Raw genomic sequence first — 25,452 nt, 5'->3', positions numbered from 1 at the left:
CCTCTGCGGGTTTTCTTTTTTGCTAAACGAATAAAAAAAGACCGAAAATTTTGACAAGAAAAAGTTTTTCTTTGTTTCTGTTATAAAATTTTGTAAATAAGTAAGTTTCCTCCTCCTGATAGCCACTGATAAGCTGCACTGATGGGCACTGATAAGGCCACACCGATGAGATGGCACTGATGGGCAGTGACGATGGGCACTGGTGGGCAGTGACGATGGGCACTGATAGGTGGCACTGGTGGGTGACACTGATATGCAGCACTGATGGGCATTGATAGGTGGCACTGATGGGCAATTATAGGTGGCACTGATGGGCACTGATAGGCGACACTGGGCACTGAAAGGCTGCACTTATGGGTACTTATGGATGGCACTGATAGGCAGCACTGAAATGTGGCACTGATAGGCATCACTGGTGGCACTGGCAGGCATTTTTAATTGCCACTGATTGGCAGCTGCCTGGGTACTGATTGGTATATCTCTGGTGGTCTAGGGTGGTATACCTGGTGGTTCCGTATGGTGGCCATCCCTGGTGGTCCTGGGCAGTCATCCGAGGGGGGCTGCGCTGATAAACAATCAGCCCAGACCCCCTCTGTCAGGAGAGCAGCCGATCAGCTCTCCTCTACTCGTGTCTGTCAGATGGAGGCTCTTTACCAAGATCAGTGTAGCAATGTGTCAGACTGACACACCGCACCACCAATCGTCACGATGCATGCCCCCATGGGCGCACAGCAGCTGTTATCCTGCTGGACATCGTATGATGCCCAGACAGGATAAAAGAACCACTTCCCAGCTATCATTCTGCTATAGGCCGGGCGGGAGGTGGTTAAACCAGCCTAGGTGACTCAATGCCCACCCAGACAATGTTGTTATTAATCAGACAATAGGTGACACAATTAACAATGGGACAGATATGCTTAGCAGAAAACACATAATACCTTAATAAACAGAGTGTCCATCAAGTAGTTGTCCATCATTTGCTCGGTCACCCTCTTATAGACACAGGATGACTTATACCTAAGAGGGGCCTGTGCAGCTGAACCAGGATACTCCTGACCTCTCTAAAAGTAAGCTAGGTTCCACAAGCCCCCCGCCCAATGTAACTCCGGTCACAGTTGTCATAAAGTTATGGCTGATTGGTGTATATCAAATGTTTATGATTAATAATTTTAATGCTACCCCACTGGATCTGGAGTCCCCCTATTCCTGCACAGCCAGACAACAAGCTCTTCCAACTTATATCCAGACACAATAAGTCAGTCTGTGGACTTGTTTTTTTTGTTTTACTTGGGGAAAACAATGTGAATAGGATATAGGAATTATGGGATGCCCAAACTGATGTGTAGAACATCATATTAGGACAAACGTTCTTCTCTATGTACACAAAAATGAAGATCCTGGACTGTACTTCTTCAGGTATAATCACAATCTCTATGGATCAGTGGCAAAGTTATTTATGAACCAGAAGCTCTCAGTCCCCTTTAGTGAAATAGCACAAAGTTCCAAAACTGTATGCAGGAGTATTGTGTCTCTTCAATAGAGCCTCACACAGTTCTGACACGTGCAGATACTCCCAGCCTACCTGGCTGCTCTGAAGAATGCCCCAGGTCATTGTCCTGGTTTAAGGGGTATTTGACTTTCCTGCACGCTCCACTTTTGCTGCCAAAAGCCTCATGTCCATCAAACAGGGTACGAGAACTGTTGCCAATTACACCATTAAATTCCGTACTCTAGCAGCAGAGGTTGCATGGAACAATGAGGTCCTCGTGGCTGCTTTTTCTCATGGTCTTTCGGATAACCTCAGAGATGAGATAGCAGACCAAGACATACCCACTGAGCTGGAGAGGTTGATCTTGTTTGCCATTCTTATTGACTCCAGACTCCGAGAGACCTTCCTTTAAGGAGTACTTGTGGAAGCCTGCTGTACCTTTTGGCTCCAAACCTTTCTTGGCTTTGCCAATTATTATCGGAAGTTTATTCATAACTTTTCATCTCTGGTCAAGCCCCTGACTGATATGACAAGAAAGGATGGTAACCCAGAGTTGGTCTCCGGAGTCCATTAAGGCCTTTGCGTGTCTCAAGGCTGCCTTTGTTTCTGCTCCTGTGTTGTCACATCCTGATCCTACGTTACCCTTTATTCTTGAGGTTGGTGCTTCTGAGACTGGAGTTGGCAACCTTCTGTTTTCAACGTCATACCTCCTGAGAGCACTATGCATCCTTGTGGCTACTTTTCCAAGAAATTGTCACCTACAGAATGCAATTATGAGATTGGGGACAGAGGGCTGTTGCCGATCATTTTATCCCTGAAAGAATGGAGACATCTCCTCGAAGGTACCACTGTGCCAATTCTCATTCTTACTGACCATAAGTCTCCCATTCTTGTCTGAGGCTAAACACCTCTATCCCAGAAGGGCGCGATGGGCTCTTTTCTTGTCAAGTTTCAATTACATTGTCTCATTCTTACCCGGTACTAAGAATGTAAGGGCTGACGCTTTGTCGCAACAATTTTCCTCCACTTCCAAGATGGAGTCGGTTCCGGTTCCTGCGATTCCTCCTGATCATATTCTGGCTACGGTTCACACCAGTCTCACTTCTCCTTTGGGTGACAAAATTCTTGCCGCTCAGGTCCATGCTCCTCCTGAGAAACCTTGTAAGTCTCCGTACTGCCATGCTCCAGACTTACCATTCTCTCAAGGCTGCTGGTCACCCTGGGATGAATCTACTCTTGTTGCGGTTGACCAGTTCTCGAAAATGTCTAGTTGTATTCAACTTAAGAAGTTGCCCACATCTAAGGAACTGGCTTCCATTTTTGCTCAGGAGATCTTTTGCTAACATGGGCTACCCAAGGTGATCGTCTCGGATAGGGGTAGTCAGTTTGTGTCCCAGTTCTGGTGAGCCTTTTGTGCACAGTTGGGAATTCAGCTTGCTTTCTTCTCTGCATATCACCAGCAGTCTAATGGGGCCACAGAATGAGCCAACCAGTCCTTGGAGAAGTTCCTATGTTGCTATATTTCTGACCATCATAACTGGTCAGACCTTTTAACTTGGGCAGAGCTCACAACAGTGCCTTGAATTCTGCTTCCAGATTGTCCCCAATTATGATGAACTATGGTTTCCAATCTTCCATGTTGCCTGACTCATTTGTTCCGCAGAGCATTCCTGCGTTAGAGGAGGATCTGTGACATGCCAATTATAGGTACAGACTCCATTCTGACTGCAGATGGCAGCCTGCACCTTCCTATCAGGTTGAGGACAGGGTCTGGCTGTCATCTCACAACCTCAGACTCCGTGTTCCCTCTCTGAAGTTGCCCCCTTGGTTTATTGTGCCTTTCTGTATTCTCCGCAGGATTAACCCAGTGGCTTACGCTTTAGACCTTCCTTCTAATATGCGTATCTCAAATGTATTCCATGTCTCCTTTTATTAAAAGCTTTGGTCTGCAACTGCTTTACCACCTTGGTGACACATCCTCACCTTGTACAGGATGAGAACCTTGAGTATAAAGTACAGTCCTTTGTTGACTTCCATAGGTTCCGTGGGCGCATACAGTACCTGGTGCATTGGAAAGAGTACAGTCCGGAAGAACCCTGTCCTCCTCCATGATTTCCATAGACGTTTTCCCCTCAAGCCTGGTGGTCCTGTGAGGGGGAGGGGTTGTTGAGGAGGGCATACTGTCATGGCTGGACTCAGCCCTTCCTTCTCTGAGCTGGCTGTCCAGATGTCAGTTAATTGCGAGCTCCTATCTCTCCACAGTGAAGAAAAATGGTACTACTGGAGGTACTACCAAAAATCGGACTTTTTAGGCCAGGAAACAATGGAGAGATGACAAAAATATTTAATCGTTGCATTTATTGAAAAAACTACAAGATATAGACATAATGTTCGAGGAGGAATAAAAAGCATAGTACACATGCATAAACTACAGTTTGTACAGTGAGCCCTTGTGCGTCTACGCGTTTCGCCGTTAGGCTTCTTCAGGACATGACCAAGGTTCAGAAACGTTACAAATAAGAGAACGAATCTCACTATCTGAAATGAGATACATTGCCATTAAAATCAAAGCTATTGCACAAACCTAGAACATGTTATCTTAAAAAGCATATGTTGGGCCAGTCAGGGGAGGCCCACAGGGGACAGACAAAATGGAAGGTACCATAGACTGGAATACATTTTCTATTTATACAGCCCAGATAGGTGGAGAATTTTCAAAATTATAAACTGTGAAAAAGCAGATATAATGCAATGGGTTCTAACAAATATGCCAGTAAAAAGGAATATATGAAAGTAAGAATATATGGAAATTGGAATACCTACTAGTGGTTTTCAAGTGTTTGAATAGGGGCAAGTAGGAACCTTCCCTCCAAACATGTAGGGAACCAACAGAGCCACATTATAAGGTCCAGTAAACATAGGGGAGACAGATCCTTATTAGGATTAAGCAATGCTCATGACAAATAGAGCCTGGATTAGCATGCTGAACCTATAAACAAAGGGTATGAAGGAGCGTATACAGTGGGGAAGGAAAGTATTCAGACCCCCTTAAATTTTTTATTCTTTGTTATATTGCAGCCATTTGATAAAATCATGTAAGTTCATTTTTTTCCTCATTAATGTACACACAGCACCCCATATTGACAGAAAAACACTGAATTGTTGACATTTTTGCAGATTTATTAAAAAAGAAAAACTGAAATATCACATGGTTCTAAGTATTCAGACCCTTTGCTCAGTATTTAGTAGAAGCACCCATTTGATCTAATACAGCCATGAGTCTTTTTGGGAAACATGCAACCAGTTTTTCACACCTGGATATGGGGATCCTTTGCCATTCCTCCTTGCAGATCCTCTCCAGTTCTGTCAGGTTGGATGGTAAACGTTGGTGGACGGCCATTTTTAGGTCTCTCCAGAGATGCTCAATTGGGTTTAAGTAGGGGCTCTGGCTGGGCCATTCATGAACAGTCACGGAGTTGTTGTGAAGCCACTCCTTTGTTATTTTAGCTGTGTGCTTAGGGTCATTGTCTTGTTGGAAGGTAAACCTTTGGCCCAGTCTGAGGTCCTGAGCACTCTGGAGAAGGTTTTCATCTAGGATATCCCTGTACTTGGCCGCATTCATCTTTCCCTCGATTGCAACCAGTCGTCCTGTCCCTGCAGCTGAAAAACTGAAGCAATAGATACATTTTGAATCATGGATGTAGGACAGTAAGGCTTGTGAGACGTTTATCTGAGGTCCTTGCCATATCCTTTGAGCCATGTTGTAAGGAGTCTAAGCACGCCAGCTGGATTTCTCATACCAGGATGGTATACAGGCTGTTTTTTCTTGCCTTGCGGTAAGCGCAATATTTGTATGGTGGCGGATCACTGAGTGTGGTGTCTCTCTCTTTTTCATCGCTGAGTTTGGATGTGTTCACTCAAGGGTTTCTCTTTTGCTGTTTTTGATGTACTTATGTAAGTCTTCTACCTTCTTTCATTGAAATCATTTTGCCAGTATTACACTATGGCCAGTTTCTTTTTATTTACATGCCTGTGAGATGGAAGTCTGGAGTCCTTAATATATCCTGCCAGCCATGCTGCATGCAGTCTAAGCACACCATCTGGATTTTCAATACCAGGACGAGATACAGGCTGTTTTTTGCTTGCCTTGTGGTATTCGCATTATTTGTGTGGTGGCAGATCACTGTATGCGGGGTCTCTTTCATCCTTACCACTGAGTTTGGTTGTGTTTACTCAAGGGTCTCCTTTGGACTTACTTTGGATAATCACTTTACATATGATTTCCATCCATTACATATGGACAGTAACTTTTGTTTCATAGATATATGTATGGACTTATGCATTTTTTTCATTCATTTTTTATTTATTATTTTTTAATGTTTTTCATACACATATGTATTTTCTAACGGAAGTTTTCAAGATCACTTCACGTATTTCGTCAATATTTAGCGCGGTTATTTCTTTTTTCTTTTTTTTCCAGCTGAAAAACACCCCCACAGCATGATGCTGCCACCACCATGCTTCACTGTTGGGAATGTATTGGACAGGTAATAAGCAGTGCCTGGTGTTCTCCACACATACCGCTTAGAATTAAGGTCAAAAAGTTATATCTTGGTCTCATCAGACCAGAAAACCTTATTTCTCACCATCTTGGAGTTCTTCTGTTGCTTTTTTAGCAAACTCCATGGGGGCTTTCATGTGTCTTGCACTGAGGAGAGGCTTTCATCGGGCCACTCTGCCATAAAGCCCCGACTGGTGGAGGGCTGCAGTGATGGTCGACTTTCTATAACTTTCTCCCGACTGCATCTCTGGAGCTCAGACATAGTGATCTTCGGTTCTTCTTTACCTCTCTCACCAAGGCTCTTCTCCCCGATAGCTCAGTTTGGCTGGACGCCCAGCTCTAGAAAGGGTTCTGGTTGTCCCAAACATCTTCCATTTAAGGATTATGGAGGCTACTGTGCTCTTAGGAACCTTAAGTGCAGCAGAAATTTTTTTGTAACCTTGGCCAGATCTGTGCCTTGCCACAATTCTCTCTCTGAGCTCTTTAGGCAGTTCCTTTGACCTCGTGATTCTCATTTGCTCTGACATGCACTGTGAGCTGAAATGTCTTATATAGACAGGTGTGTGGCTTTCCTAATTAAGTCCAATCACTATAATCAAACACAGCTGGACTCAAATGAAGGTGTAGAACCATCTTAAGGATGATCAGAAGAAATGGACAGCACCTGAGTTATATATATGAGTGTCACAGCAAAGGGTCTGAAAACTTAGGACCATGTGACATTTCAGTTTTTCTTTTTTAATAAATCTGCAAACATGTCAACAATTCTGTGTTTTTCTGTCAATATGGGGTGCTGTGTGTACATTAATGAGGAAAAAAAGAACTTAAATGATTTTAGCAAATGGCTGCAATATAACAAATAGTGAAAAATTTAAGGGGGTCTAAATACTTTCCATCCCCACTGTATATATTATAGAGACCGTTGGTAACAGCCAAAGTGCTCGCACAAAGAGAGTGGTAGATAGTACTTACATGGAGGATAAGGTAAGCAGACATGCCCCTGGGAGACAGCCGGGTGCTGCACACAAAGCCCGTGTAGAAATGAGGGTTATTTATATTAACCGGCAGTGTCTCAGCAAATTGCCGAAACAGCGTCATGTGATGTAATCGTGTCAGGCGTACTAAGACAGGGGTTGTGGGTATTGTAGGCAGCGAGCGGGACTCCGCTTGTTGTGCGCATGTCCAGACCGGCCACTGCACTCAAACATAAAAGATATACTGCAAACACCGTAGGCGGCACAGTGAGCATATCTTCGCTCATTGTGCGCATATGCAGGATAAACGACAACGAGTGAATGTGAGTGAGTGAATTATGGGGTTTGTAGGCAAACTGGTAAATAGAACTCCAATAGGTCCGCATTCATGAGCGTCCCCATGAAGCAAAGGAGCTAACCAGAGCGGACTTGCAATAACTGTGGGAAAAAACCAGAGCATATCACTGCTGTGAATGCCTCTATAGAAAAATACAGGGAGACATAAAATTAATGAATTGAATATCGCCACCTAATATGGAATGGTACCACATTGTGTCACCCTTAGGTCCCCTGAGTGGGCAACACAGGCTAAATAAAAACAAAACAGATATACATATGAACATTTACAGATACAAATCAATTACAAAATATATTACCATTGTTTACAAAATAGCTAAGAGTACAGATAAATAAAAAAAGTATCTATACCAACTATATATCATCTGGTACCCCAATAGCCCATTTGTAGGGTCCTTTATTTGTTGACTATGTGTATACTGTAAGTGACATAAATTTAGATAGGAGAATGACAAAAATATAGACAAAAAAATTGTCGGGTGAAACGCAATGTCATGGGGAAACAAAAAGGAGGGAAAAGGCATGTCACGGACATATGCAATCTGTAGAAATGAACTACATATTAATGATATATAATATTACAGAAAAGGTCTAAAACGTATTGTGTCATTCAAACCTGGATGCATAGTGGCCCGTAATCTATGTATCCATTGAGTTTCTCGTTGGAGTACTCATTTATCAAAATTACCTCCTTGGGGGTCTTCATGAATGACATCAAGAACAGCGAATTTAGACACCATGGGGTTGTATTTATGTTTAAAGGCTATATGATAGCCCATAGTGGTGTTAAGAAGACCACTAGTAGCATAGTAAACGTGGTCTTTGATCCTCCTCCAAAATGGCCTGATGGTTTTGCCAACGTAGAAAGCTCCACATTTGCAGAAAATAATATAAATCTCTTCTTTAGTTTTGGTAAGTGATGTGGTGTCGTAAAACATGGGTACGGACATTAGGGTGGGGAACAGAGGGTCCCACCAATAATAAGTCACAGAAATCACACAACCCGCATGAAATAAACCAGGTGGATCTTGGGTTACATTATTGGTTTTGCAATAATGGCTACGTACCAACCGAACTTTGACAGATCCTGCTCGTTGATAGGTGATTTCAGGTTTTGGTCCTATATATTTGGCTAGGATAGAATCTGCCAGCGGAATGTGCCAGTGTCTTTGAATTACCAACCGTATTACATGATGTTGGTCAGAGTAAGTGGTAAGTAAGTGGTTATGAACCTTGTTACGTTGGAATCTGTTTGTTTGGGTTTTGGAAAGAGAATGGTATTCCTAGGTTTAGCTACAGCTTTTTTAAAAGCCTTTTTAAGGCTGGTTTTGCTGTATTCTATGGCTAAGAGCCGTTCGTATAGACTGTCTGCCTCCTGTTTTAAATCAAGATCACTCGAGCAGTTGCATTTAAGGTGCAAGTATTGGCCAAAGGGAATACCTTGAATGAGGGGCTGGGGGTGTGCACTTAGCGTGTGTAAAATTGTGTTACCCGCAGTGGGTTTTCTATATAATTTACTGATCAGGCCATCCATAGTGATGTTAATAGTGATATCAAAATATGCAATAGTGGTAAGACTAGATTGCATAGTGAATTTCAAATTATAGTCATTGTGACTTAGGCCATAAATTCATTAAATGCTGTTGTTGGTCACGCCCACAGTAACAAAATGTCATCTATATAGCGGAACCACCACAGCACATAGGAAAAAAGGTCTGAGTGCCCATCACCAACAAATAGGTCTCGTTCCCACCCCACAAGGTACAGGTTCGCATATGAGGGCGCTCAATATGTGCCCATACCGACCCCCTGTACCTGGAGGAAGTGGGATCCGTCAAAGGAAAAGACATTCTTTGTAAGGATGTGGGAGAGTAGCTGTAGTACAAAGCTATTAAGGCCTGCAAAATTGGGTCCTCTTTTATTCAGGAATTTTGCAATAATCTCCATACCCAGTTCATGTGGGATTGATGAATATAAGGTTTCAACATCTATGACTACCAAGCAGCCAGGAGGTACAGTGAGGCCTTCCACAGTGACTCACCTGTTGATTATATCCTGCTCGTCAGTCCTGCTTACTTAAGCCATCAGCCCAGATATTCTCTGCCTTCGCCTGGTCAACATCACAGAGACTCTCTCCTGTGTGCCTGTTAAAGACTTGCTTGGCTGACATCCCTTCTGGTTCAGGATCCTGCTTGCTGTTCCACTACACTGATCCCTGGCTTCCTGACTTCCTGGCTTGTCTGACTATATTTTCCGGTTAATAAACTTTGACTACATTTGTTCTATTTACTTTTATTATTATTATTAAACAAGTGTGATTTAACTGTACTTCTGTCTTGGTCTGATTCATGGTTTCTGACACTTTGTTTAGAATTGGGACACTTATTCTGGCTACATGTCCATACTTCCTATTTCCTCAGAAGGTATCTTGTTCTCCTGGATGAAACTTTCCCATCAACGGTTTCATTTTTTCTATTTTGTTTTGCTCTTTTATCTTTTCTTCTCCTTATAAATGCAGGAGAAGCCCTTCATTGTATTTTCTTATTGCTACGAACGTTCTACAGTGGAGTTACCATTTCCTCCAAGTTGACAGACTAACTCCACTGCGAGACTACACCCACTGGTCCATGCCTCCTCTCATTGGGTGTAATATGTTTAAGGGTACAAGCATTCCTTGGTTGGGGTGGGGGATTCAGAGAGGGGGAGGGTTGGAATGTTTTTGTTCTGGGTTTTTTTGTTTTCTGTTTTTAAAAGGTACTTCATTCTGTTTTTATGTATATGGAACTGACATTAGACTGCCTCTTGGCTTTGGGTATGTAATGCTGTGCAATGTGTGCTATATATTTGCCTCTCAAAATCCAGTGACTGGGCTGCTGCCCTTGCGAGCTGGTGTTTCACCCTGTTTTATCTTTCCACACTTCCGAAGTCTCAATTCAATGTGATTTCCTGGACTGTCCGGGGCCTGTACTCCGCTGTTAAATGGTCCCTGGTGTTCCAGTTTCTCCAAAAGCATAACCCACGTATTTTTATCCTCCCGGAGACACATCTCCAGGGATCTAAAACGATCTGCCTTAAAAAATGATGGGTGGGCCTCCACTACCACACCACATACTCCACCTATGCTCACGGGGTCAGCATCCTGGTTAGAAAAACATTGCCATTTAGGCTTATTGAAGTCAACACGGCTGGTAGATATGTAATTATGCATGCCCATATATATGACAAGACTGTGGTGCCAGTGGGGATCTATGTTCCACCTCCGGCCTCAGTTCAGGTTCTACAGCTTATTATGCAACTTGTGATACAGTTTGATACTGATGTGGTATATCTTATGGGTGATTTCAATATGGTCCCTTCATCTGCTATGGATAGATTGCATACTTCGGCTCATGACTCTCCTGACCTTCGGCAGTGGGCTGATACCTTTTGCCCTCATGGATGTATGGAGACACATGCACCCAAATTTGAGAGAATTCACTTGCCACTCTGCCACGCACAGTATGAGATCCTGTCTAGGATAGACCAGGTTTTGTCCGGGGTATGTCTGTGCTTCCCAAGGGTATCTCTGATCATGCCCCCCTGTGTCTCTCCCTTGCCCTGACCACCCCCCTGAATCCCGACTTTGGAGACTATCCAGATTTTGGGCGAATGATGAGCGCCTACAGGAACTGCTAACTGCCTCTATTTGTAACTACTGGACATATAACCAGGACGCTGCCTCTCCACCTGTGCTGTGGGACTCCTTTAAATCCTGGGCTAGGGGGAATATATTTCTCTCTCCCCAGTTTGTCTGTTCTAGCCCTGGAATCCCTGGCCATTTTGATCAGGGAGGCGCCGGATGTCCTGGGCCTTTGGCTGGGAAAGCTGGAAGAGAGGCTGTCCCTGTATGCGAAAATGACGAATGATTATTCCTGCGCTATCATGTAAGGAGAATATTACAAAATGGAAAAGCTGCCTGCACCGGAAAGGGTATACCTCAACCCAAATAATCAAAAAGGTGTAGTAAGGGAGGTGGTGCTGCGCTAACCCAATAAAAGATAAATAGTAAAGTTCGGACAGTCCCAGAATAAATTATATATTGCTACGGGTAGTGAGAGACTGCAAATAAGTAAGTGGAGCTCTCACATTACAAGTGGGTCAGTCCTAGAACTGGCCGTAAATCATTACATAAAGGGTAGTGGTATGGCATGATAAATACATATAAATGATAAAGTGCACAGTGCAAGGATAACATTACAAGCAATTAAAAATGTGCAAAATATATATGCAACAATACAAACTGTGAAATATAATCACATGTGCAAACTCTATAATCCATAAACGTACATGTGCAAAAGATAGAAGAGTGAACAATACACCACGGTGTGTGCCGTACACACAGCGCATAAGCCGCAATATAGACGTGCCAGCAAAAACTGTATATATGTCACAAATAAAAGTTCATATCATTCCTTGATGTGCAAAATAGTGACTCATTCCAATATTGCAGGTATCGCAGTGGGGTGCTCAGGTCAAACAAAGGGGGGGTTGGTGGCTTCTTCTTCGGCCATAGAAACCCCTGATGAAGTCACGTGTTGCGTGATGTCACGTGTAGGGACGGGACAGGCACTCGTTACTGACATTGGCTTATGAGCTCGCCGCTCGTTGGAGACACATTATTTTTATCCTGCTTCTGATGTGAGTACCCATTTAATGTTGAATAAAACTTTGAGACTTTAAACAGTATTACACTATCTGGTATTTCCTTTGCTTGTCTCATTCCCGCGATAACTATTGAGGGACTAGGGTCCCTGGAGAATACATCCTGACCCAGGACCATAAGAAGAGACAGCCATTACCATTTATTTATCAGTAGATCCGCGCTTCAGGGTGTTTGAACGACTGCTGCCCCCCTATGCAAGTAGGGAATACCTCGGTGTAACCCCAGGGGAATGAGAACAGAAAATAGGGAGTGGCGCTGTGTTCTAAAGAGGGAGTATCGATATACAAATATCCTACTTGCATCAGTGCAACGATTCAATCCCCTCATTAATGTGAATTAGTAGTGTAATAATAAATTAGTAAAACATCGATACAATAGTGTATACTATGAATGTAAAGTGATAAGTGTTAATTGGTGCAGAAAATATTGTAGACTGTATATAAATACGTTGATACAGTCATGATCCCATATATTGAAAAAAACAGAAAAAATCATATAATATAGACACTGATTGCTTTGTGGTGATCTGTCTTATATAAAATCAACCCACTGTATAAGAATCCAAAGTGACAAGTGCAAAATTGTGCTAAATAAATAATGTGGTGTTATCTCAGGATGTGACGTTGTGCGTGCCAAGATAGTCCCGCCTTACGTGTTTCATCATACGGGCGTCATCGGAGGCACCTCAGATGACGTCCGTATGGCGAAACGCGTAAGACGGGACTATCTTGGCACGCACAACATCACATCCTGAGATCGTGGTTTTGGTTACTCGACCGGTGGAAGGCAAGTGGCGGTCCTAGGCAGCACTGCTTCCCCGGATTGCGTGGAGAGGAAGAGAGCCTGTGTGCTCCCTCTCCTATTTTTAGATATCAGCTTTTGAGTTTTATTGGCTATTCATTCGTACTCCTTGGACTTTTTATCACTATTTACAAATAAAATAATCAAAGCGGAGTTACGCTATGTGGATTATTTCTATTTCCTATATAACACACTAAAGTGGATGTCCGGCAGAGAACTGGATTGAAATAGGGGACAGCGAGTCCTTCCCCCCACCTCCCTCCCCCCCTGCGAGCGGATGACCTAGATTGGGCTATTTGGAATCGGAAGGATATCGGCACCTGAGGAATCGGAAGGATATCAGTATCTGGGAAGTAACATCTCACGCTCATACCCCTGCAGGGGGAGAACGCTCCGGTGAGTGCAATCACATCAGGGGGAGAGTGCTAAGAATTACTGCATGTTTTTTCTATTACAAAGAAGGAATTCTGTTTGAAGACACGTTATATCATCTTATGAACATTTTCTGTTGCACATCATATGGGACTTTTTCTTGATATATATTCAACTGAGGATTTATTTCAAGAATATATTATATAGATTTTTAGTCTGTTTAGGATTTTTGCACACCACTGTACAGTGGTTTGAACACCACATTATTTATTTAGCATAATTTTGCACTTGTCACTTTGGATTCTTATACAGTGGGTTGATTTTATATAAGACGGATCACCACAAAGCAATCAGTGTCTATATTATATGATTTTTTCTTTTTTTTTTCCAATATATGGGATCATGACTGTATCAACGTATTTATATACAGTCTACAATATTTTCTGCACCAATTAACACTTATCACTTTACATTCATAGTATACACTAAAACTGAACATTGCATGACTGCAAAAAAGCTTATTGGGTAAACCTGCGTTTATATCTCCACATACCTTAAAACTGAACATTGCATGACTGCAAAAAAGCTTATTGGGTAAACCTGCGTTTATATCTCCACATACCTTAAAACTGAACATTGCATGACTGCAAAAAAGCTTATTGGGTAAACCTGCGTTTATATCTCCACATACCTTAAAACTGAACATTGCATGACTGCAAAAAAGCTTATTGGGTAAACCTGCGTTTATATCTCCACATACCTTAAAACTGAACATTGCATGACTGCAAAAAAAGCTTATTGGGTAAATCTGTTGGTCACCACTGTTTCAACTCCATCTGTAGCCATGCTCACATTATTTCAATGTTTATTTAGCCATTAAGTCTTACCTAAATTATGGGTTGCCTTATCTTTACAATTTTGGCCTTTTAGTCCCCTTGCAGTTTGATTGTGGTGTGAAAGTTATGCCCTGCTAGCTGTGTTGCTAATATGCCCTCCTAATTGATTAATTGCCAGATTCAACCCACACCCAACACACAGTATAAAAACAAGGCCTTCCTTACGGGGGAACACATACAGGGGGCTGCACATACAGGGGGTTCTTCCAAAGAAGTGGGGTTCTGAAAATAAGTGACACTTCTGCTCTTGCACTTCAGCGATTTGCACAAAGCAAACTATAAAAGACTGCAGGTGACCCCATTTCCTAATTTTATCATCTTCCTCTCTGAAACATGCACTCTTTGCCTCTCCTCCTTTTCACAATTGCTGCCTCTCTCCTCAAACTCTCTTTTCTACATCCCTCTGCTCCACCCCACAACCTGTACATATCACCCTCACTTCTCCCCTCCCCCTATTACTGCACTCATCACCTCTTTCTAACTCTAAGCCCACTTGCTAACATACCCCCCAGGATACTGAAGCATGTCCCCTCATACAAATCATATTCTCATATTACCTCCCTCACTCTTCTGCTTCTCCTAATCGCTGGAGATATTTCCCCAAACCCTGGGCCCACTTTATTTAACTGTGCCCAACACACCCATCACCATCACCCTACACCCTCTGGCAGTAGTCGCAATCTACACAATCTAGTCTCCATTCCTCTTCTTGCCAACGCCAGCCTCACTCTCTCCTGCACCCTCTGGAACGCCCGCTCTGTCTGCAACAAACTCACTGCTGTTCATGACCTCTTTGTCACTAATTCCTTTAATCTACTTGCTCTCACAGAAACCTGGCTCCACGAATATGACACCCCTTCTCCTGCTTCCCTCTCCCAGAGTGGCCTTCACTGGACTCACTCCCCCAGGCCTAATGGACGCAAGGGAGGTGGAGTGGGATTCCTCCTATCCCCCCAGAGCACCTTCCAGGTTATTCACCCTCCTCCCTCTTTTTCACTCTCATCATTCGAAGCCCACTGTATACGTCTATTCTCTCCCACTTCCCTAAGAATTGCTGTGATCTACCGGCCCCCTGGACCATTATCGACTTTCCTTGATGAGTTTTCTGCCTGGCTACCCTACTTTCTCTCTTCGGAAATTCCCACAATCCTTCTCGGTGATTTCAACATCCCTGCTAATACAAACATTCCTGCTACTTCTAAACTTCTTAGTCTAACCTCTTCATTTGACCTGAAGCAATGGGTCCAGGCTTCTACTCACTCTGATGGCAACACCCTTGACCTTGTATTCTCCTACCTATGCACTCCATGCAACTTCTCAAACAATCCTTTTCCTCTCTCCGACCACCACCTTATTAGTTTCTCTCTCCCCCTGTCTTCCTCCACCTTTCCCTCCAATCGCCTAACCGTCACCCGTAGAAACTTTCGCAACTTCAACTCCTCTCTCCTCTACTCTGCTACCAACCACCTCTATGACAAAATCTCCCCCCTGTCCTGCCCCAACCAAGCCATATCCATCTACAATAAATCTCTGTCCTCCACCCTGGAAAAGCTCGCTCCCCTCACTACACGCAGAATCAGGCCTCGACCCCTACAACCCTGGCAAACAGATGACACTAAAATTCTCAAAAAACGTAGTCGCGCTCTTGAGCGTCTGTGGCACAAGACTAAGTCTCTTAAAGACTTCAACCAATACAAATCTGCCCTCCAAAAATACTATTCTTTCCTCCACACTGCCAAGCAAACCTATTTTACAACTCTTATTAATACCTTCTCATCCAATCCCCGTAAACTCTTCTCTACCTTCAACTCTCTACTTTGTCCTCCACCGCCTCCCCCCACTGATTTACTCACTGCCCAGGAAATCGCTAATCACTTCAAAAACAAGATTGATACAATCCGTGATGAAATCTCCACTCTACAGGTATCTCCCCCAGCTAAGACCCCATGTCAACAGATACAACTGACACTACCTCTATTCAAATCTACTACTCCAGACGAAGTTGCTAAACTCCTTTCTATCGCCCACCTAAATACCTGTCCCCTGGACCCTGTTCCCTCTCAAATGCTACGGTCACCCTCTGACCCCATCCTACACTCTCTAACCCACATCTTCAATCTCTCCCTCACCTCTGGCGTCTTCCCCGATGCTCTAAAACATGCACTGGTCACTCCCATACTCAAAAAACCATCCTTGGACCCTACCAATCTTAACAACCTACGCCCTATCTCCTTGCTCCCCTTTTCCTCTAAACTCCTTGAACGCCTGGTTTACAACCAACTGAGTGACCACCTCATTAAAAACAACCTTCTTGATCCCCTTCAATCTGGATTTCGCCCTCAACACTCCACAGAAACTGCTCTTTTAAAACTCACAAATGACCTACTAACTGCAAAAACCAACGGACACTATTCTGTACTCCTACTTCTGGATCTTTCAGCTGCCTTTGACACGGTTGACCACCCCCTCCTCCTCAAAAAACTTCACTCCATCGGTCTCCGTGACTGTGCTCTTCAGTGGCTCTCATCCTACCTATCCCAACGCACCTTCAGTGTCACTTACAATTCTACTTCCTCCACTCCTCTTCCCTTCTCTGTCGGGGTCCCCCAAGGTTCTGTTCTTGGACCTCTTTTATTTTCAATCTACACCTCTTCCCTGGGTCAGCTGATAGCCTCTCATGGCTTTCAATATCATTTCTATGCTGATGACACACAAATCTATCTCTCCACCCCTCAACTCACTCCATCAGTCTCTTCACGCATCACTAACTTACTAACCGACATATCTGTATGGATGTCACACCACTTCCTCAAACTCAACTTGTCCAAAACTGAGCTTATAATATTTCCTCCCCCACGTGCCTCTTCCCCTGACTTCTCTGTGAAGAGCAATGGCAAAACCATCCACCCGTCCACACATGTCAGGGTGCTAGGTGTTATCCTAGATTCTGAACTCTCCTTTCAGCCCCACATCCAATCACTTTCCAAAGCTTGCCGCCTCAACCTCCGCAACATCTCTAAACTACGTCCCTTTCTAACCAGTGAAACTACAAAGCTCCTGATTCACTCCCTGGTTATCTCTCGCCTTGACTACTGCAACTCACTCCTCATTGGCTTACCTTTAAATAGACTATCCCCCCTTCAGTCCATCATGAATGCTGCTGCCAGACTCATCCACCTTACAAACCAATCAGTGTCTGCTACCCCTCTCTGCCAATCCCTCCATTGGCTGCCACTCGCCCAACGAATTAAATTCAAAATACTAACAATAAGTTACAAAGCCATCCACAACTGTGCCCCCAGCTACATCACTAACCTAGTCTCAAAATACCAACCTAAACGCCATCTCCGTTCCTCCCAGGATCTCCTGCTCTCTAGCTCCCTCATCACCTCCTCCCATATCCGCCTCCAGGACTTCTCCCGAGCCTCGCCCATCCTCTGGAATTCCCTACCCCAATCTGTCAGACTGTCTCCAAATTTATCCACTTTTAGGCGATCCCTGAAGACTTTCCTCTTCAGAGAGGCCTATCCTGCCTCTATCTAACAACTGCATTATTTTCTCCATTAGCTCATCCTCCACAGCTATTACCCTTTTGTATAACTTGACCCTCCCTCCTAGATTGTAAGCTCTAACGAGCAGGGCCCTCTGATTCCTCCTGTATTGATTTGTATTGTACTTGTACTGTCTGCCCTAATGTTGTTGTAAAGCGCTGCGTAAACTGTCGGCGCTATATAAATCCTGTATAATAATAATAATAAAAATAATACACTATTGTATCAATGTTTTACTAATTTATTATTACACTGCTAATTTACACTCGTGAGGGGATTGAATCGTTGCACTGATGCACTTGTCACATTAGAAAGTAGGATAATTGTATATCAATACTCCCTCCTTTAGAACACAGCGCCACTCCCTATTTTCAGCCATCACCATTACCCATTTTTTGCTGTTACTTCATTACCTTAAGGTAAGGGGCCACTGCTTACTAGTGTGTGTTTCTATGCACGAAGAAGAAGCCACCAACCCCCCCTTTGTTTCACCTGAGCACCCCACTGCAAAACCTGCAATATTGGAATGAGTCACTATTATTTTGCACATCAAGGAATAATATGAACTTTTATTTGTGACATATATACAGTTTTTGCTGGCACGTCTATATTGAGGCTTATGCGCTGTGTGTACGGCACACACCACGGTGTATTGTTCACTCTTTTATCTTTTGCACATTTGCACATATATAAAAAAGAGTAGGGAATATATATAATAATTCGATCAATCACGACCATTAACAGTCCATAGAAAATATATAATAAAAAATATAGAATCGATTCCAGTATTAAAAGACAAGCGTGGTATGGGTGGCTGTATCCAGCCACCCATACCACGCTTGTCTTTTAATACTGGAATCGATTCTATATTTTTTATTATATATTTTCTATGGACTGTTAATGGTCGTGATTGATCGAATAAATGCCAATTGAATTGTTGGATTTACACCATGTGGAGGCTCCTTTTTTCTTTCTTTATACATGGTTACCACTTCTGACTTAAACGGAGATCGTGCAGACCATTCGGGCAGGATCCGGGCATTCCATTTGGAGGAGGAAGTTTACCAGCACATAACCTGCTTCCATACTGTCCTCCATTCTGAGACAGTGTAAGCCTTTTTGACTCACCGCCAACGGCCCGTGAGTCCACCAAAGTTGGTAAGAGTACCTTATCTTTTGTGTTGATCATATCATTATGGAGGACACATTTATGGAATATTTGCATTGCATGGAATCCGCCTTGTTTGCATGATAGATCATTGGGAATAGAATATTTTCAGATCTACTTTGCGGCCACATCTCTGAAATTTGGGACATTTTCTTATCCCCTAAGATTGAATTTATATTCCTTTAGAATGTGGACACTTTAAGTTTATCACGTTATTTTTGTGTTTTTTCATTTAAAAAAATTTTTTATCTCCACTAATATATGAACGTTTTCTTATATGTTGGTACACCACGCATTTTGATATTTTTCATAAATATGTAACATGGAGATAAGATAGGATTATCTTTCACTTCACTGTGGAATAATTTTTTCTTTCTTTTTTTTCGTACACAAATTTTTTGCAATGCGTTTGTATTTAGCGCTACACTAGTTATGTTTATGTAATTTGCACATATATGTTTATGGATTATAGAGTTTGCACATTTGATTATATTTCACAGTTTGTATTGTTGCACATGTGTGCACTTTATCATTTATATGTCCCTGTATGCGGATGATACATTGATATATCTAAATGATGCTGGACCCTCACTGTTTGCTGCTTTGTGGATTTTTGATAATTTTTATGCCTGAGAAGTTACCAAAAACTGGTCCAAATCGGTTCTGTTCTCCATTGATGATAATGCTGTCAAACCTGCCGCCCCCTGCCCTCTACGCTGGGTAGACAAATTCTATTACCTTAGTGTTATTGTGACCAAAAATCCAACTAACTCCCTGGAGGAGAACCTTCTCCCCCTGATGGCCACCTTGAGGAGGAAATGTTCCTCCTGGACTAACCTCCCCTTAATCTCTTGGGGCAGATAAATCTCCTTTAAAATGGTGATGTTGCCTAAGTTCAATTACTACTTCAGAACTTGTCCAACATGGGTCCCTGTTTCCTTATTTAAAGATTTTTATAAATGTGTGGGGTCCTTTCTGTGGCATGGAATGACTCCTCGACTGGCACGCTCCACCCTGTGGCTTCTGGCCCATCTTGGAGGGATAGCCTTGCCCAATTTTCAGATCTACTACTGGGCTGCAATGCTGGTGATGGTCCAGTGGTGGTTTGAGGGCTCCAAATCAAATGCTGCTACCTGCCTGGAAGCGAGTTGGTTGGGGTCCTTGGCTAATCTATGTAACTCTATCTACAGAGGCCCGAGGCCTTATCAAGGGTTCCAGGTCCAACACAGGCTATGTGGGTGGTGGCGAGGTGGTGGTTTATACGCCCTAACCAATGGTCTCCAGCCCATCCCCTGTGGGGAAACTCCAGTCTGCCACAGTTTTGCACTCTGCCAGACCCACAAGTGTGGGCTAGATATGGCATTGCCACTGTGGGTGATGTTATGCCTCATGGTGCTTTACTTTCAATTTCTGACCTCTCTCTTAAATTTAAGTTACCCAAGTGGATGCGGTTTGGATACTTACAGTTGCGACATGCCGCTAGGACACAATTTCCTCAGGTGCCTCTCCTCCAGGCAGATCCTATTGATGAACTGCTATCTCCTGGTAAACTAGACAAGCCTCTCTTGACTTTATATGCTGCACTCCTGGGCACTGGCACCCCTAAAATGGATGGGTTGTGGGATGTCTGGCATGGGGACATACCATCCTTAGACAAGGAGGGCTGGGAGTACTGTCTGGATCAGGGTCCTAGATTGGTCATCTCTTCTAGGGATAAGCTCATCCAGGTAAAATTCCTCCACAGGATCTATTATACACCTCAGAGATTGCACCACATTTTCCCAGACCAGGACCCCAACTGCCCTAGATGTAAAACACGGGTGGGGACTTTTCTCTATATGTTCTGGGATTGCCTGGTTACATCATCTTATTGGTCAGCAGTGTTTGGTGAAATTAATCTTAGGTTACAGCTGTCCCTTCCGGTGGTCCCAGAATTAGCACTGCTAGAGGTGCACACTGATGCACAGCGGTCTCATCACCAAAAGCTACTGATCTCCTACCTCCTATTCTATGCCAAAATAAAGATTCTCCTAAAATGGATCTCACCAGCTCCCCCTATCCCTCTCCTCCTGGGAAGCACTGATTGACGCCGCCTTGCATATGTACAGAATTACATATATAAATATAGGGTGTCAGTGGAAATATGACAAGGTATGGGCTCCATGGACCTCTACCTAAGCCGCATGCTTGCACTGTCCTTTCTGTCTGCAATTTTCCTTTACATGTCCAAGCCATATGTTCACTTTTTGTTACAGTGCATTCTGTATGTTATATATGTAGCGCCCTCTACCGTTAGGTAGGTGCTTTATGGTATTTTTTTGATAGAGTAGGATATAGAGACAGGTAAAATTGTCTAGGCCTGTGTTCTTTGCTAGGCCAGGATAATAATTCAGGGTTGGAAGTGTCCGAATAGAAGGGGGTGTGGCTGCCTACATTTGGCCTCAGGAAAAACCTTCTCTGCTTCACTGTGGACTTTGCTGGAGAGAGAGAATGGGCTGAGACCTGAGTGGCAGGAAACCCATGTGAGAGGATTGACCAATGGTTAATCCCTTTGGTCAAGGGGAGGTCTCACATAAAAGAGGGTCACATGCTCTGGGGGGGGTTCACAGATTCAGTTCAGGATTCAGAGTCCACAAGTTAGGCCCAGCGGCCCTGGAGTTCAGAGATCCTGGAACCCTGGTGCCAGAAGAGGATCCAGGGGGGCCGAGAGCCTAGGCCCTGGATAAGGAGTCAGCATGTAGTCAACAAGGAACCACCGGATGCTCCCATGCGGGGAGGTGTCAGTCAAGAAAAGGAGGAAGTAGGAGCAAAGTGGCAGATGAAAACCTGGGTGATCGACTTTCTGTGAGTAGAACATGGACTGTTGATTGGCAGAGAGAGCAAAGGGAGTGCAAACCCGGAGGAGCCGAGAGAGTAACTTATATTGAAAATTCAAGGACCACAATTTCTAATATGTTCAAGTACCTAAAGGATGTTGGTATGCGGGTCATAAGGAAAGTGGTGTAGGTGTTGACCTTAAAGAACCAATACCCCGAAGGAAGCATATTGAGTTAAGCGGAGGAGCTATTCAGAGTAGTAAATCCTCAGACAGATATCTTAAAGAAGAAGCAATAAGCTGCAGTGGGAAATCATTACAGCAGACATTATTCAGAGTGATGTTCACCTGTGGGATTCAGGGAGTGCTGCATTACATAAAAAAGGAAAGGAACCAAGAAAGTATTAAAACAACTGCCCGGCAACGATACGGGGCCTCATGGGACATCTCATATACTTCATTGGAGATCCCACGGATTTAATCCCAAACAAAGAAACTTAAAGTGTAACTTTGACTATTTGGTGTTATGCGGGTGCATGGGAGATTGGAAGTGGAGCGATTGGCAAAGGTAAAGAACTAAAACTTAGTAGCCCCCAAGGGGGTAGTGCGCTACATATACAGTATGTTACTGGAAATACCCTTTTATTTTTTCTGCTACTATCTATGATCAACAATCTCTGTTTTGTTTTATGTCAATCTGAATGTTTTGTTTACCCGATATGACCACAATAAAGCACCTTTTGATTGTTAAAAAAATAATATCTGTACGGTTTAGGAGACATTCACTTTGAATGTAGCCGCTGGCGTCAGCATGTGCTGTGAAGGTCCAGCGGACGCTGCCATACCTCTCTCACGTGGATGTGTGTGAGTGACGACATTGTGGCTCCGGGCACTCACCAAGCTGGAGCTGCGAACCCAGAAGACACACCGAGGTTCGCAGCGGCACTGTGACTGGGTGACTGGGATTAGCTGCCGATGCCTCATTCTAAGGTAAGTATTTCATTATGCCTTTGTCTTTAGAGGTGGACCATCCTATTAAATGCTGTAAATAAATAAAATAAGTATGCACAGCCTTACTGTTCATATTTTTTTATACTACAGATGTAGTCCCTCTACAACAACTGTTCTTTGCAGACAAGTACCCCTGCAATCTGTGTGGAAGCAGTAGTATATCCGCAGAGGTCAGGCATAGCCTATGCCGAGTCATATCTAGAACTCTCCAGTCAACAAAGCTCACCCTCCCTACAGATTGGAGAGGTATAGTTCTGATGTACAGGGGGGTCTCAGAGAAGTAAACAGCAGTAACATGAATTAGAGTTGCAGTATAAAAGTGAAAACATTAGACATCTGAAGAACCACTGGAGGAAACTAATCATGTGCTTCATAGTCTGTACTTCAGAGTAATATTCTTCAAGAAGAGCACTAAACAGATAAACCGTAAAAGTTCTCATTAGACCACTTATTGAAAAACAATCAGTCATTTTTTTAAAATGTCTTGTGTGAAATTCCACTAATCTCTTTTATTTTAAATTCCTATCATCCCCTGCACACCAGCTGATATTTTAGATCAGGCTGACAGTGGGAGTGTCTGCACTGGATGCCAAAGATGTAAAGATTGAGGCCATGGTTAATAGTACAAATCAGATCTGTTGTCTCTCTCTTGCCTGCGGCTCTGGTAGTGACCTATTACTAAAAGCAAAAAGCACACAAAAGTCAGGCAGAGTTCAGGCATGTGTCAGCAGCACTCAGTATAACTTCCTGGTGACAATATTTTCTTTTCTGAATGGAGCACCCAGAATGATTTTTATGTATTTAACTAAAAAAATTGAAGTAACATTTTACCTGCAGATATGGAACAATAATAAGATCTATTTTCCAGAAATACCGATCAATGGAAAAAGACCCGTCTTCCTTCTCTCACACCTTGTTACAAGATATTCGGGATCAGGGAAGAAAAGCTGTGATTGGACTCTGGAAATGTCTCTATGCACTATGGAAAGATCATCCTCATCCTAATTTATTGGCCGTTCTGGATGAGATCACACAGACAGGTAAAAGGACTTTGTGTTTACAGACAACAATGTGATAAAATAATGATTGATACTAATTATCCCAAATGTAACTCCATTATCAGTGATAAACACAGTACATATTTATAGCACTCCTCTCCACTATTATTGATCTCTCTTTCTCTTTGGTAGATTTGCTCTTGTATATATTACCATACAAATCCTCCTTATCAGTTTGGAATTTCATTTCTACTAATGGCTTTTTCCAGAAAATAGTCTATGCAGTCATGGGATCCCAGTAGTTATTATAAAACTGTGCACCTTTATAAAATGTTCATGAGCTTTATTGTCATGTCTATAAGCCATTGGGGTCCCCCAGAGGTTTCACTGAAAAACTCCCAGTTAGTAACCCCCACATTCTGCTATGTTAGGATGTGAAAATTATTAGCATAATAGCATTACAGGAGCAAATCCAACAGTTTTTGCATCCCAGCAACAAGCCAGGACGTGGGGTTTGCTAACTGGAAGGTATTCAGCCCGGTTTCTGGAGGAATCCAAATGGCCTACAGGAAGGACAATAATTATAATAAATGTTTTACAAAGCTGCAAGGCCTTTTAATATGTACTGGAGCCCATGACCGCATAGACTATTCTCTAGAAAAGGTGAACTTAACCTTTAAAATTACATGATAAAATAGGGAAAATATCAACACTGAAAGTTTAGATGGGATTTATTTTACCGACTCAACTTAGTAGGTTGGGGTTCCCAAAGCCAAATAGAATATGCAAAGAAAAGAAAACAAGTCAAGCAGGCTTGTAAAGAGGCTTCAATATGGAACTCACAGCGGCATAGATACAAAGTTTATTCATAGAAAAGAGACACAATTCCAATATTGTATGGCTATTAGCCACAATAACAGTAAAACCTTCACCAATATTAAAAAATCATGACAACGTTGTCACAATAAAAGTGTTATTGTGGCTAATAGCCATACATTATTAGAATTGTGTCTCTTTTCTATGAATAAACTTTGTATCTATGCCTCTGTGAGTTCCATATTGAAGCCTCTTTACAAGCCTGCTTGGCTTGCTTTTTTGGCTGCAAAAATTAAAAGCCAGCAGCTGCACATACTGCACACATACTGCACACATACTGCACACATACTGCACACATACTACACACATACTACACACATACTACACACATACTGCAGCTGCTGACTTTTAATAATTGGACATTTGCCTGTCCTGGAGTCCAGCGATGTCGGCACCGCAGCTGATGTTTCCATCAGCTGTTGGGTTAAATCCGCCTCCATTGCGAGTTAGGGAACCCGGCAGTGTAGTCTTTTGGCTTCACGCTGGGAACCCTACTGCGCATGCTCAAGGCTCCACTCCTTTCTCCTACTGGCCCGGTCGCCGTGGGAGGAGGAGGGAGCCCCAGCCATGACATCAATATCCATGCTAAGGCTCCTGGAAGTGGGGAAACCATACCTGTGAAAGATAGGTATGCTGTCCCCCCTCCCCCCTGAAAGATGCCAAATGTGGCACCGGGGAGGGAAGAGTACTATGAGTGGAAGTTCCACTTTTGGGCGGAACGCCCTTTTCTTTCACCTTAACTAGCTGATTTGGGCCAAGCTGGTCCAATCAAACCATTTCATACACTAACAGATGCACCCGCTGGAAGCACTGTATAAACAAGGTACATACAATAAACAGCAGTTCAGTCTGTCTGTGAGATATGGACACCGTGTTTCACA

The 25,452-nt window shown here is 43.2% G+C and overlaps 1 protein-coding gene across 1 annotated transcript in view; it reads left to right on the top strand.

Moving 5' to 3' along the window:
* LOC141117799 (NACHT, LRR and PYD domains-containing protein 3-like) overlaps positions 1–25,452 on the top strand; it is a 318,488-nt gene that overhangs the window by 74,563 nt on the left and 218,473 nt on the right. Inside the window, exon 4 of the mRNA XM_073610830.1 lies at positions 23,566–23,737. Coding sequence (XP_073466931.1) covers positions 23,566–23,737 — 172 coding nt within the window. The remainder of the gene's footprint in view (positions 1–23,565; positions 23,738–25,452) is intronic.

This window comes from Aquarana catesbeiana, linkage group LG13 (genome assembly GCF_042186555.1).
Source record: "Aquarana catesbeiana isolate 2022-GZ linkage group LG13, ASM4218655v1, whole genome shotgun sequence".
Taxonomy (NCBI): Eukaryota; Metazoa; Chordata; class Amphibia; order Anura; family Ranidae; genus Aquarana; species Aquarana catesbeiana.
The sequence above is the reverse complement of the archived record's forward strand: the minus strand, read 5'-3'. Positions and strand labels throughout refer to the sequence as shown.